The 14,198-nt window shown below is 43.9% G+C and overlaps 1 protein-coding gene across 5 annotated transcripts in view; it reads right to left on the reverse strand.

Annotated features, from left to right (window-relative positions):
- Positions 1 to 14,198, reverse strand: part of TTLL5 (tubulin tyrosine ligase like 5) — a 249,166-nt gene that overhangs the window by 30,924 nt on the left and 204,044 nt on the right. For 4 of the 5 annotated variants that reach the window (XM_028141345.2, XM_054715892.1, XM_028141342.2 and 1 more), the window contains 2 exons: positions 7,403 to 7,485; positions 3,202 to 3,324 (listed from right to left, as the gene is read on the reverse strand). In XM_028141345.2, the coding sequence (XP_027997146.1) occupies positions 3,203 to 3,324; positions 7,403 to 7,485 (205 nt within the window). In that variant the 3' untranslated portion in view covers position 3,202. The remainder of the gene's footprint in view (positions 1 to 3,201; positions 3,325 to 7,402; positions 7,486 to 14,198) is intronic. The other variant, XM_054715891.1, reaches the window with a different exon arrangement.

Raw genomic sequence — 14,198 nt, forward strand, 5'->3', positions numbered from 1 at the left:
AACAAAGTAGTAATTGTTAACAATTGAAGAATCATCACTCCTCTCTTGGGACTTTGCCAGCTCAGCAAGAGACAATATCAATTTTCAGATGTTATCTTTCTCGGTAGTCCCATTCTTAATCCATTTCAGAAATAGAGTTCCCTTGCTTTCTTTAAGTCAAATGAATGCCCTTTGGGTGGGTTCTTAGAAGTACCTCCTGAGGTCTCCCCAAACTAAACGCCGGTTGCTTGCTCCCCTACTCCCAGGTTGTTCAGCTACGCTGGTTTTGTTTCTGAATGCAGAACAGTTACTAAATGAAAGAGGCCTCAGGACAGGAAAGCTTGAAATTTCAATGGCTGGCAGCCAGGCGATTTTGCCATGTAGAGGGATCCACATCCTTCTTGTGTGGCCGCAGCCAGGTTGAGGCTGGCAAAACACACTGTTAAAACATCATGGGTGTGACAGCCTATAATGAAGGAAGCACTGTGACCAGTTGCTGGAACTAGGCGATACAAACCTGACTGATTCAGGTTTTTTCCTGGTTCCTTACCCTGCAAATTAAAGCCACTCTTCCTAGGGATGTCTGCTCTAAGAATATACATGTTGGGTATGGTATGGTGAAGTCGGTGTGGCCTCAGGAGATGAGGGAGAAGCTGATTTTGGTCACAGGTCCCTGGGAAGGGGGTCACCGCATGTCATGCAGGGTCACAGGGAAAAACACCAATGTGGTCAGGAGACACAGGTGGGGGCGAGGGGAACGTCTAGGCCAGGGCCTTATTTGGGGTTTCCTTGGGAAAGGCAAAGAAGAACAGGGTAAACAGCTTAGGACTAGCTAGTCTGAATATTCTGGTGGGCTTTGGGCTATAGGCCTCTGGTTGCTTGGTACCCAGCCCTGGAGTGATTTAGGGCAAGGGAAATTTTGGCTTGCCCTGTGAGAATTCTTAAGGAGGAGATTGGAATATAAAGTTGGGAATTAGTTGGTTTACATAGGAAAGGCACGCTCCTGGGCAAGCTGTTATTGTCTTTAGGAATTAGCGAGGCCTGGGAGGGGTAGTCTCCCTGGGTCTGTATTATGTCTCTCCCCCCCCCTCCCCCAATGCCAAAGCATCAAGAACATAGAAAATATAATTGGCCCTGTGATATACAGATGCTGAATAGACAATATAGAACCTAAGAAGACACAGACAATGTATGTATTAAAATACTGACACTTGCCAGGGGCAGCTAAGTAGGATTCTTTAGTCCCTAATATTCTTCAGCACAGCTCCCTCCATTCTTTGATAGGGACAAATGATATTTTCTCAGCCTTACAGACCAAGCTGCAAACACACTTGGAATCCTCTATGCTAACCTGCCGGCCTCCCTTAAACCCACACAGAAAGAGGTTTAGGACTGGTTACAGCTGGTGATGACTTTCATTTGTAACGTGGTTGAAGGGGCCTCTGCCTGAGCAGTGATTCAGTCTACAATGCATTTACACAGGCAGAAAGCATGCACTCTGGCGATGGGCTGTGGATTGTGGGACCTGCCTCCTCACTCTGTAAACTACCTCATCCCCGTACTCACGGACAGGCAGCCCACTGCCATCTGCCAGGCTGGCGGGTCTGCCGCTGAAGCCCCAGCAGTTACACTGTGTGGGGAGGAGGGACTTCAGCGGGCCTCTGACCCACTCTGTCTTCTGAGCCCATGCACACTCAGCATATGCTCTCACCCCTTCAGCTAATCACAAAGCCCAGCATCACCCATCCCTACTTATGTCCACAGCTCAGGCTCATTGCGGTTGTGTCTGCAGCAGCGATTTCAGTGTTGAAGGGTAGGCTCTTTCCCAAGGCTTCTTTGAAGATGATGCTATTTCGCCATGTAATGTTCTGGGTGGACTGTAAAGGATACTAATGAAACAGGCTCAAGGAAAGTGATATTATAACTGTGGCAGGTCCAAGTCTCCCAGTCTTGGAAATGGATGGACATTAGTACTTCTTGGCACGCCATCGGTTTGGTTTGGAGCTTGATGTCACATTTATTCTTTGGCTGCCAGTCTCCTGAAGGAAATACTGACCTTCTCGCTTCAGTTTTCTATATTTTCTTAGTTGTTCATCATTGAATAGACTGCTGAGGATCAGAATTAAAGCACCGTTGGCTAAGTATTACCGATAGAACTCTGGCTGTTTTCAGTTTCTCTGGTACATTTTGGTAGGTGACCAAGCCATGGATTTGGTGTTCCCTTCTCTCTCCTCATTCCTTTTTGGAAAGAGTTTAGATGGGCTGGGGAAAGACATCTGAAGCTTTCTGATCCAACGTAAATGAATCCTGTGGTGGGTAAATAGTTTTCCTCCCTCTTTTGCTCTCCTGGGGTATTTTGATGAATAATGCTTCTCAAATACGTTTATAAATATCCCCCTAGAGGTAAGAAGAGTATTAAGCTCATAGCAGGTGTGCCATTAATGCTTTAGAGTGTAGGGCAGAGCAAAGAGGAAAGCAATCATCAAAACCTTGTGGTGTCATAGAATTTTCTGAAAAGTTTTGAAGGCCACCGCTGTGAACAAAACATTGAGTGCAGCGCTGGTGAAGTGTGGATACAGCCTCACAAGATCAAGTCAGGCCAGTCCTTCAGTGTAGAAGCTCATTTTGGATGGGTGGTAGGATGGGGTTTATAGTTTGTTTTGCTGCCAATTATGGCATATGTTTATCTTAACTCAAAATAAAGTGTCATTAATTTAAATGACCTCACCAAAAATTTAAAAATTGTTTTTAAAAAATTTTTTTTAATTGGTCCCTTTTTTGGTCTCCCATTATCGGCAAGTCTAGTTCACAATTAACCCAACTCTAGTCTAGACGCCTTCACTAATAAATAATCATGCCACTGCAATTTGACCTACAAATATGTTTTTAGGTTTATTCTGTTACATTTTACTTGTAATTCAATTATGGCTTTAGTGTCTTTCTTTGATTGGCCTTGCTGTCCCCATATTTTTAAACAAAAGCCTCTGTAATAACAAGGAATTTATTACTGCCACAGCGCCACCTACTGGAAGGCCATTACAGAAGCAAGATAGTTGTAGCTTAACTTTGACCCACAGTTTTTAGTCCTTCTGAGCTTTGGTTTTATAAAATCCCAATTTCCTTGTCATTTTGAGAAACTGTAACTTCTTTTGATAGCTACTGAGTCTCTTGCTGCAGCATAAAATCAGCAAGTTAGAATAAAAAATATGCTCTTACTGTTACCTTAAATTGGCCCTGACTTCACCGACTTTGATTTTCTCTGTCCTATAATTGTAGCAGGGGCTCCAGATTGTGTGGGCAAGGGTTTGGATCTGGCGAAAATAACTTGGGGAGCTTCCAAAGATCCTGAAAAATGTAAAAAAATCCCTATTTAACAATTTACTTGATCTTGGCTGAAAGGACAAGAGGTCAAATCTAAAACTAGGATTTAGGGCATCAACCTTCTCCCAGATGCTGCCATCCCGCTTCCTACCAAACATCAAATCCATGCTCACTTTCTTGCTTTCCAACAGTGTAACAGTGGGTAAACTTTTGGGGAGCAATAAAGGGCATAACACACTAAGGCAAGCATCTCAAGAGCTTTATTTATTTTTATTTTTAATCTATTATACTCCAGAGATCCACCCAGGATATTCAACAATATAGAATGCATGGTGACAAAAATAAGAATCTGATGGTGAAAATAGCTCATTCCACTGAGAGCTGCCAGGCAAGTAATTTCACTTGGAAGTTAAAGCGATTTCTAGATCTTTAGGGTTTCGGCTCCACTGGGTTTACTTTATAGTAAAATCAGTTCTTTTATCTTGTCTCACAGAGAGACAGTGAGGGGGGCAGGCAGAGTCACACTGATGCGCTGATGCTACATCCCCATGCAAAGAGCATGGAGTTAAAGTGCATTTTACCAGGGCGTGGAGTAACACTGAACAAGCACACTGCTTCTCGCTTCTTGTAAACAGAACCCATCATTGGTTTTCAAAAGGTGGCAAGGTTTCTTCTATCAACTACAGACCACTGAGAGCTTAAAAAGCACACAGAAGAAGAAAGAAGAGGAGGAGGAAGAGGAGGAGGAGGAGTAGGAAGAGGAGGGGCAGAGAGAGGGGGAGGGGTGGGGAAGCAGGAGGGGGATGGGGAGGAGAAGGGAGAGGAGGAGGAAGAAAAGGGGGAGGGGGAGGGGAGAACGAGGGGGAGGGGGACTGGGGCCGGTAGAGATTGACTGCAGGACAGGAGAGGCGCAGGCAGAAACTGAGGGGCCGCACTGAGGGCAGCTGGTATGGCTTCAGACCCCTATAATAATGGTAGCTGACACTATCGAGTCAGCATGAGAGAAATGCGGGTTATCTAATCTGCCTCTCTGCTATTTTAGTTCACCATCTCCACTTCAGAACTCAAGAAGAACACCGTGGTCATAAAAAAGGAAGGCATTGGCTTTGGCTTTGAGCCAAAGGCCTTCACTACAGCTTCCTTCTCAAATTTCCAAATTTGCTGACTCTATACCTTCCCTTCCATGGCCTGAATATACAGAATACATGGCCTGAGGTAAGGAAGCTAAGGGAAAATATCATTCATGGGACATTCCAGGCACTCTGCTGGGAGCTTTCACATTCACTACCTCATTTAATGTTCATAATAAAAATGTCACTGTGCCACCATCTGTGCAAAAGGACTCTGAGTTTTTTTCAACAGCACTCTGAGGTGAACGACTGTCTCGTTCAGACTGCCTGAGAACAAAGCCACTCAGCTTTATGGCCTGGTTGGCCAGACTTGGGGAAGGGTCAAGGTACCAGGGAACAGACTTTTGCTACATTCATGGATTCATTAATAACCATGTTAACCAACTGAGTTAACTGGATAAGACAGGGGTTAAAAACCTTCAAAACAAGTTTAGTGATTCCTGGGTAGGCACAGAATTCCCAACTATGAGAGAGATGTGTAAATTTTTTGACTTATTATGGGGCTTATTTTCCCTTCTTGTAGGTTTAAAGAAAAATGTTTCTAATATCAATCTAACCTTTTTATAGGTCACCCTTCTGAACCCCTTTTAAGTCTACACATGATATAGAAAAACACATTATTTTAGTTGAAACAATGAAGTGCCAGGTAGTTATTTACTAGCTGTATAAATAACTCTAATAGGATTAGTTACTACTGCTATACTGCTAAGGTAAAATGTTTATTGGGAAGTATGGAAAATGCCTGAACCTATTACATCAGGTACACCAGTGTTTCCTTAAGGATCAGGAACATCAGAAAAGCCATAGATCAGAAACAAGTTCAAGGGACTGTAGAGGCCTAGAGTCATCTGTGACAAGAGCAGTAAACAGGCTACCTAAACAAGGTGAGCAGAATCTATGCTTATCTGACATAGAAGGGGGAGAAAGGTAGCTATTAGAATCCAGGGAGAAGTGTAAGTTCTCTTTGCTCTGTGGTTTTATGCTGATATCAAATTCAGTATGAATGCTACAAAATCTCCAAGTAACTTCAATAGTCAGTAAATATTAACTCATGATCAAGATGCTGAAAGTTTGACCCACCTGGCCCCTCAAATTTCCACCGTCCTCAGGCAGAGTGCAGAGTTCAGTTCAGTACTTATCAATTAGACATGCAGATGAAATAGGCCAGATTCTTGGATCTCATAGGCTTTGTAAACCTCTCCAGTTTCAGATTTGAAGAGCTGCAGGGGCTCTAACCACTGTACTAACGAGTACCCTTCCAACTAGGCCATGATTCTCTGAGCTACCCACTCTCAGTCCCTAACAGTTCCAGGCAGAAATTTCATTTTCTTAAAAATAATTACCATGTTCTAATAATTCTTTTTTTCTCCTGAGGGTAAGGCAAGTTGATGCACATCAACAATTTATTGAATTCAGTTTCTAAGATTTTAAGTGCAGAATAAAATCTTTATACTTTTATATTATTACCTTACCTGGGTGTAGTTTCAGAATCTTTCTCTATATATCGCTTCATTTAATCCTCATAGTAACTCTATGGGATATATGTAATTATCCCCATGATACAGTCAAAGAAACCTGGCTTCTCAGAGATCTTATAATCATTTTAAGGTGCGTTATGTCAACCACCAACCTGTTCCCCCCCCCCCCCCCCCGCCCCACATACACACATTCCTTGATGGCTCCCTACTGGTCTTAAGACCAAGCTCCCTGCACGGCTCATAAACTGCCTTTGCCACCTGCCACCTGCCTTTTCTCTTGCCACTCCCTGCTCATGCCCCAGTCCCAGCTACATGAAGGCTTCCAGAACACAGCTTTGCATACATCGTTCCCTCTTCCTAGACCTCCTTCCACTCCATGCCTCCCCTCTCCTGGCTGACCTGTTTATATTCAAACCTCAGTTTTAGATGTTTCTTCCTCCAAGAAGCCCTCTCTCTAAGAGCTTGGGCCAGGTTGCTTGGGTTTAAAGACAGCCTCACCATTTATTAGCTGTGAACTTTTAGACGTGTTTCATAATCTGCCTGTGCCATTATTTCTTCAGCTGAAAAATGGGGAGCACAGTTCCTCTACTATATGCCTGTCTGGGAACAAATGAGTTTTACACACAAAGCGATCAGAACTCTGCCCGACACACAGCAAAAGCTCAGCCAGTGTTGTCTATATGATTCCACTCGTCCCCGTCCCTGGCTTGGATGGCCCTGCAGCATGCTCCATGCTGACTGTTCTCTCGCCCTGAGTCTGTAAGGTCCCTGACAGCAGGAACTGTCTTGTTCACCACGCATGTACCTCAGCGCCCAGAATGTTCCTTTTTCCATAGTGGGTGACCAATAAGAAATATGTGAATTGAATTCAAGTGATTTTCTTCCACTTTCCTGGTTACTTATGAGCACTTCTTTATGAATTACTACTCATACATAACTATCCGTGGTCCAAGGTTGCCTAACTTACATGTAGGTTTCCACACTGAGAGGCTCTGGGCCCTCAGCACCTACCTGGCAAGAGACCAATGACATTAGCATGACAGGCCTCAGATCAAAGCCCAGAGCTTGAGCTCTGCATCCGAGCACAGTCTGCTCCAGGCCCCTCAACTTTCTGAGCCTCAGTTTCCTCATCTGGGGCAGGGGAACAGGAAGATCCAACTTACAGGGCTGTCATGAAGACTATGAGAGATACTACATGTGGAAATACTAGGTAAACAGTCAGATACAGGCATTTTTTTACTAAATACAGCAAATCTGAGAGGATCCGACCGAACTGGGAAATTTCAACGGTCCCAACTATCCAAAACACCATTCAATCCCAAACTGTCAATGACATTTCAAAGAGGAGTGTTAACTGCCCTTTGCCAGTGCGGGAAAGCCTGAAAGCCCGCGTGCTTCCTCATTTGAACGGGAGCTCTCTTCGAAGGCAGAAGAGGGAGTGTGCCAATCCCAGTATCCTCCCTCGCGGGCGGGACAGCTGCTGAGGCAACTAACCTGAGGAGTTGGCGATGGGTACGACTGAAGCAGAGTTAAGGTTGCTCTGGAGTCCGTTCAGCTGCCCTTCCGTGGTGGACCCTCTGAAACACAAACAGTTGGTTAGACGTGTAGACAGAAAGGCAAGGTCAAGTACAGGCCCTCCAATGGCTTGCTTCTTGCTCTTGGCGCTCCCTCTCAAGTGGCTCATTCTCTTGCTTTATTTCAAGACCTTGTTGAAATGTCCTCTTATCAGACAGGGCGTCTACGACCAACCTATCCTCTCCTTCTGAAATATTACATATTTTAAAAGGCATTGTCCATCGCTCTCCACGGAATGCAACTTCAAGAAAGCACAGGCTTTCATTGCTGCTGTGTCCAGTGCTTAGAACAGTGCCTGGCACCTAATAAGCAAGCAATAAACATTTCTTTATTGAATGGACAAATTAAATTCCTGGTACTGACTTGAATAAATCATAAGGAAACAAAAAGACATTTTAAAAAAAGCAAGTTTCATTAGAGCAGTGGTTCTCACCTGGAGGAGCGAGGGGGGACAGATTTTGGTGGGTGGGTGTCTCACCCACCGCTGCGTAAGGGACATCTGGCAATGTGCAGACATTTGTGGCTGCCACAACTGTGGGGCCTATTGGCATCTAATGGGGAGAAGCCAGGAATGGTACCCAACATCTCCTACAGGGCACTGGAAAGTGCTCTCAGACAAAGCATTATCTAGCCCAAGATGCCGATGGTGTCGAGGTTGAGAAACCATTACACCGAGGCACCTCCCCTCATGCCAACTTTTTAAAAAATATATATTTTATTGATTTTTTTTACAGAGAGGAAGAGAGAGGGATAGAGATTAGAAACATCGATGAGAGAGAGACATCGATCAGCTGCCTCTTGCACACCCCCTACTGGGGATGCGCCCGCAACCAAGGTACATGCCCTTGACTGGAATCGAACCTGGGACCCTTCAGTCCGCAGACCGATGCTCTATCCACTGAGCCAAACCGGTTTCGGCCCTTCATGCCAACTTTGACAAGAGATGGGATAGAGTATATTGGGTCCCCCATCATGTCTGAGAAGGTCTATGACTAGCTCAATGCCCTACAGACCATTTCAGGTCTCCCTGTAGTTTTTTTTTTTTTTTTTTTTTTTTTGGTATTTACGAAAATTATAATTATGAAATTGTATAACTGGTTGCATAATATGTTATCCTTGCTAGATTATTTGTAAGTTCTATACAAACAGAGATTGTCTCAGTCTTATACAAAATTGTATCCATAGTGCATTTTGCACACCTTAGGTATTTAATAAATTTTTTTTGAAATAATCTGACTCAACGCCCCATAAATACACTTACTATTAGGTCCATCTACCTTGATTTTAGTTGATGTGTAAAAAGTTTAGATGGGAGATTCAAGTTTCCATATGCTCAGTTCTTTATTTGTTCAGCAGCATTCAATCCCACTCTTAGTACCCCCTCTCCCAGCACTGATTTTCCATTCATTCATTCACACACAAAATATTTATTAAGCATTCCCTGTGCTCGGTGCTAGCAAGGAGGTAGACATCACGCAAACACATAAGTTATAAACTGTGTGATAAATGTTCAGGAACAGAAGTACAAGATGCTATAAGAGAATGAAATGGGGGAACCGATTTAGATGGTAAAGGGAGTGGTCAAGGATGATCTTTTTGCTGTCTCACCCCACTGCTGTATAAGGGAAATCTGGCAATGTTGAGGAAGTCATATTTCAGCAGAGTCATAAAGTTATGAGAAGCATGATCCTGAGTCAGAGAGGGGCTTATGATGTCATAGGAGCTTTTAAAGACCAGCAAGGTAAAGGGAAAGTCAAGCAGTGTTTGACAAACTTGTCCATCATACAGCTTCCAGGCCCTTCCGTTGGAACTGCTGATTCAGTGAGCTCAGATACAGCCTGAGAACGAGGACTCTTTACAGCTCCCAGGGAAGTCATGGAAACGCTGGCTAGCGGGTAAAGGAAGGTGGGATGAGTACCACTCGGCGAGTCTGGCAGAGGCTTATGTGCCCAGGTGGTCCCTACACTGCTGGTGGAGACAGGTGCCTTGAGAACACACCCCCAACCATGATGCAAGGATCACACTGTCTTATACTCCCCCCCCCCCCCCCGGCCGCCCCCGCCCAACCCCACACCACTAAGCCATGGTTTGGACCCCACCCTCTCTTTTCCACTTGCATTTTGAGGATGCCACAGGGCCCAAGAGGAGAGAATGGAGTGCAGGGCTCCTCCCTTTCCCACAAGCTGCACCCTTGCTTATCTACATGGGGAATGCTTATGCATTTTATTTCAGCTCCTTATAGCGCCCCCCGCCCCCCCAACCACCCAGAGCATCCACAGGCTGGTATTTGCTCTTCCAGGCCCAAGTGAAAAGAGAAATGTTCTGCGGGGCCTAAGATGAGCTCTTTCTTTTAGAGAAGTCAAAAGCCTTTAGGGTCATTCACCTGTGCGAGCAGCAGCTGAGTTAGAAAAAAAAAAAAAGAGAAGAAGAAGCAGCAGCAGCAGCCTGGGGCTGGTCTCAGTTTCACAGGGATACCCGAGTGTCAGCTGTAAAAAGGAAACAGGCTGGCCAAAATCTGGGAGTCAGGAGAAGAAATAAAGGCCACACAGGAGATTCAGAGGTTCGACCTAGAGAGTTCATGGTCCCCAAACTCTCTCATCTTCTCCCTCTGCCCTCTAGAACGGCCATCCTACCCTGCACCCTCACAAGCTTTCTCCTGTTTCTCACGCAAAGCCTCCTGACCCCATGTCCCCTCTGTACCCAGTTCCACTCACTCCTCCGCCCTCCGCCCTCTGTCAACTCCCATCACAGGCCTCGAGTCACCACTGATTCATGTGAACAACATTTCTAGGGACTCTACTGTTTCCAGCATAGGTCCCGCTTCCACAGCCACCCAAGAGGAAATTCTGAGTGAACTTTTCCATGAAAACACTGGTACACAAAATGGTTTGGGTCTGTTTTTACTACTCTAGGCACATTATGGGTAAATATGCTCTTGTTGTGATAACGTCATTTCCTTAGGAAAATACATTTCAACTTCTGAACAGCCCATTTCTAAACGAGAACCTGAAATGCAGCTTGTCTGGAGCCGGCATGTGAATTTGCACTTGCTGATCTGCTCCTGCAGCGGTTCTTGGCTGCTTTCCTGGGAGTACCCGTGTTTGGGGAAATACACAGAAAGGTGTGTATGCGCTTCCTTGGTTGCCTCTACATCAGTCACTATGTTTTGTTTTGTTTTTGTTTTTTTAAAATATATTTTATTGACTTTTTACAGAGAGGAAAGGAGAGGGACAGAGAGCTAGAAACATCGATGAGAGAGAAACATCGACCAGCTGCCCCTTGCACACCCCCTACCGGGGATGTGCTCGCAACCAAGGTACATGCCCTTGACCGGAATCGAACCTGGAACCTTTCAGTCTGCAGACTGACGCTCTATCCACTGAGCCAAACCGGTTTCGGCCAGTCACTATGTTTTAACATCAGGATAAAAGGGCCTACCTCAGAGGGTTGTTGCAGATTAAATGAGATGGTGATGAAAAACACGTCTTTGCACAGTGTCCGATAGTATATCAAGGGCTAACTAAACATAATTTGTAATTTTTACTTAGAAATATCGACAATCTTTGTATTCCCTATAAGTTTACTACATACAGAAATATTAAACTGGATGACTCACCGACTCCGACTCAGTTTGGACTATTAGTGCTAAACTGTAGAAGAATGACCGCAAGACATTCAGATCTGAACGTTAACAGCAATTTGCTATTAAAATCGAAAGGTAATTAAATGGCAACCGACAAGACAGAAATCTCATAGTCAAAATTGTTCTACAAATCCTTTAGGAAGGAAGGTCTCATTTGAGATTCACAAACCATCCGTTAATAAATTTAACACACATTTTTCCTTCCAGTATCAGAATGAATCACTGTTTTTTTTTCCAATTGTGCACCGAATGAGGCACGTGGCTTGCAGCAAGGGGCCACGCTGTGTAAAATGCATGTGTGAACATGAGAATAACACATATACAGGGCTGCTCTTCCGAGGAGAGGCTCATAGGAAATGAGACCGAGTGGAGGAACAACGCATCTCCTGTGTTATCCTGAGCAGAACATCAACTGGAATCAGCCACTTTACTGAAACTCCTTTCTCTTTCTCGCTGAAGAGCTGAATGTGCAAAGTTAAATGTGTGTTTGATGCAGCTCCGTGACCTGCTGTTTTCTGATCATAGTTCGCATGGAATAGGAAGAGGTGGCTAATGATGGACTCAGAAGGACCGGAGTTGTGAAAGGATCAGCGTTTTACAGTGGGAAATACTGAAAAGGCGGGACGAGAAAGGTGCCATTTACTGTACATCATACCAATCCTATCTGCGAGCACGAGGTGTGGCCATCTGGTCCTGCAGGCGCTCCTCCATTGCTCTTCTTGGAGATGGTGCACGTTCTAGCAGCTACCAAGTGTCAGATGTAGTCCCAGGTGAGAGTTAGAGGCTCAGTGCAATCTCAGCTGTGGGCATGGGCTCAGAGAAGGGTCTGGACTGTTTGTTTAGATTTGTCAAAAGCTGCTGAAGGGCAGGCTTCCTGATTAACGGAGCCACTTAAAAACTGAGATAAGAAATGTGGCCATGCATGGTAGCAACAAAGAATTAGAAGAATTCCATGAATAGTGACCTGCGCTTTTTCTTGGGACATGATCAGAGCCAGCACCTGAAGCGTTTCCTTAAGTATTAAACGTACATGTCCTAACCCAGTCTCCAATTCTCTGGCTCCATTCCCATCTACCCCTCTTGCTCTTCCATTTCCCTGAGCCTGGCATGGGCACTACTACTCCGAGGAAGGGGAGCAGCTCTTCTGGGCCTTTCGAAGACATTGTTCAATAAAGTATTACAAATAACCTCTCTATAAGCTGAAAGTGGCCTGCATCCATCATTTTGAAAGATCTTTTTGAGTGCAAGTCTCTACTTTAGGGAATACAAGTTGATCAAATAGCTGGCTAGGAATTCCACTGGCATCCAGACCAGACCACACCATACAGCGGCCTATACTGTATAACGTACCATCACCAGTCTAGGTGGGTTATAATGAGCAAAATCCCCACTATCCCTTTTGCTGGTAAGGCTTCTGACAGGCTTTTTTTGTGAACCTTTAGCTCCTTTATTTGTGGTTTCCTCTGTTCTTTCTTCCCTCCATTATTTTGATCAGTGGAAACTTTTCTGAAAGTGATATCCTTTCTTTAAGATCTGTTTTGTTCATTACTTCACAAGGGTGACTGTGGTTTGGTGCTATATTGCTTCTCTCTGGGTTCTTTTCAAGGCTTTCCATGTCTCCGACACAGGAGTTCTAGCTTTCTGTTTCAATGGTTTAGTAAAAGTTTATCTTGGATTCATGCCACCACATCAAGGATGACCTTTCTGTAGAAGGAAGGACCCACAAAAGGAAAATACTCAACGTTTTACAGGAAGAGTAGAGCTAGCCATGCTGACCTCGCCAGGCCTGTGGCAAACAGACACAGTGGCATCTATGAAGGTCCTGAAAAGAACCACCCCATTTTTATAAAATACCTGGGACAACCAACCTCTTTCAATTCCCAAAGGAGAGAAGAAATCTCAAGGCACAAGTTAAAGAACTGAATCCCAAAGAAAGAACACGGACTTTTCTCACAGATTAAATATTTTACAGCTTTCCTTACAACACACCTATGTGCACACAGTGTATGTGCAACTCCTCCTTTATCTATCAGTCCAGGGATTATATAAATAGGGTGTCCCAAAAAATGTATACACACGTTAACAGCTGATAACTTACTCACTTTTCACTTCTTTTCAGGTTTTTAATACTTTCAACAATGATGATTTAAAAAAAACTACAACTTAACTGTGTACACTACTTCCCCCACAAATATATATATTTTTAATTAATTTCAGAGAGGAAGGGAGAGGGAGAGATAGAAACATCAATGAGAGAAACATTGATGGCTGCCTCCTGCACGCCCTCTATTGGGGATTAAGCCTGCATCTGGGCATATAGGCCCTGACTGGGAATCTAACCGTGACCTCCTGGTACATAGGTCGATGCTCAACTACTGAGCCACACTGGCCGGACTCCTTTTCAGGTTTAACTGATTTGAAATAATGGGTGAAGCCAGACTAAGCTTTCAACAAACAAAAAAAATTATCCTAAAGTGCCACTAGACTTTTACTTATGGGGAATACATAAAAGATAAAAGTTTATGGTACAGACTGGCAACAGCTGACAAATTGAGGGCACACAAATACCGAACAAAATGATATTTGTTGTTTGCAATTTCACTGCTTCACGTTATCAGCAGTGCCTGGACCAGAACATTTGAAAAGAGGCATTGACCAAAACCAATTATTCATTTCTGTAGATTCTTTTACATTTTGAAAATGAACTGTTTGTTAATAAAGACTGACTTTATAATCATTCAAAGTGAGTATACATTTTTTTGGGATACCCTGTACATTCCACAACCAGAACCTAATATGCTAATCCTTAGCAATAACAATTAGAACATTATTAATTTGGATCTGGTTCCAAAACCAATTCAAGAAACACTGAGTGAAGTCAACTTTTATGGAGTAGTGGTGCATAGGATTCCATTTTATAAATATACTACACTTCATGTAATTTGCTATATTTGTCATTATATTCCTTTTAATTCCTAAAATTACTTATGTGGGCCTTTTCTCTTTTTTTTCATCAGTCTTTCCAGAGATGATCCTCTCTATCGTGATGTCGATTTCATTCATTCCTTCACC

Source organism: Eptesicus fuscus, chromosome 5 (genome assembly GCF_027574615.1).
Source record: "Eptesicus fuscus isolate TK198812 chromosome 5, DD_ASM_mEF_20220401, whole genome shotgun sequence".
In the NCBI taxonomy this organism is placed as follows: domain Eukaryota; kingdom Metazoa; phylum Chordata; class Mammalia; order Chiroptera; family Vespertilionidae; genus Eptesicus; species Eptesicus fuscus.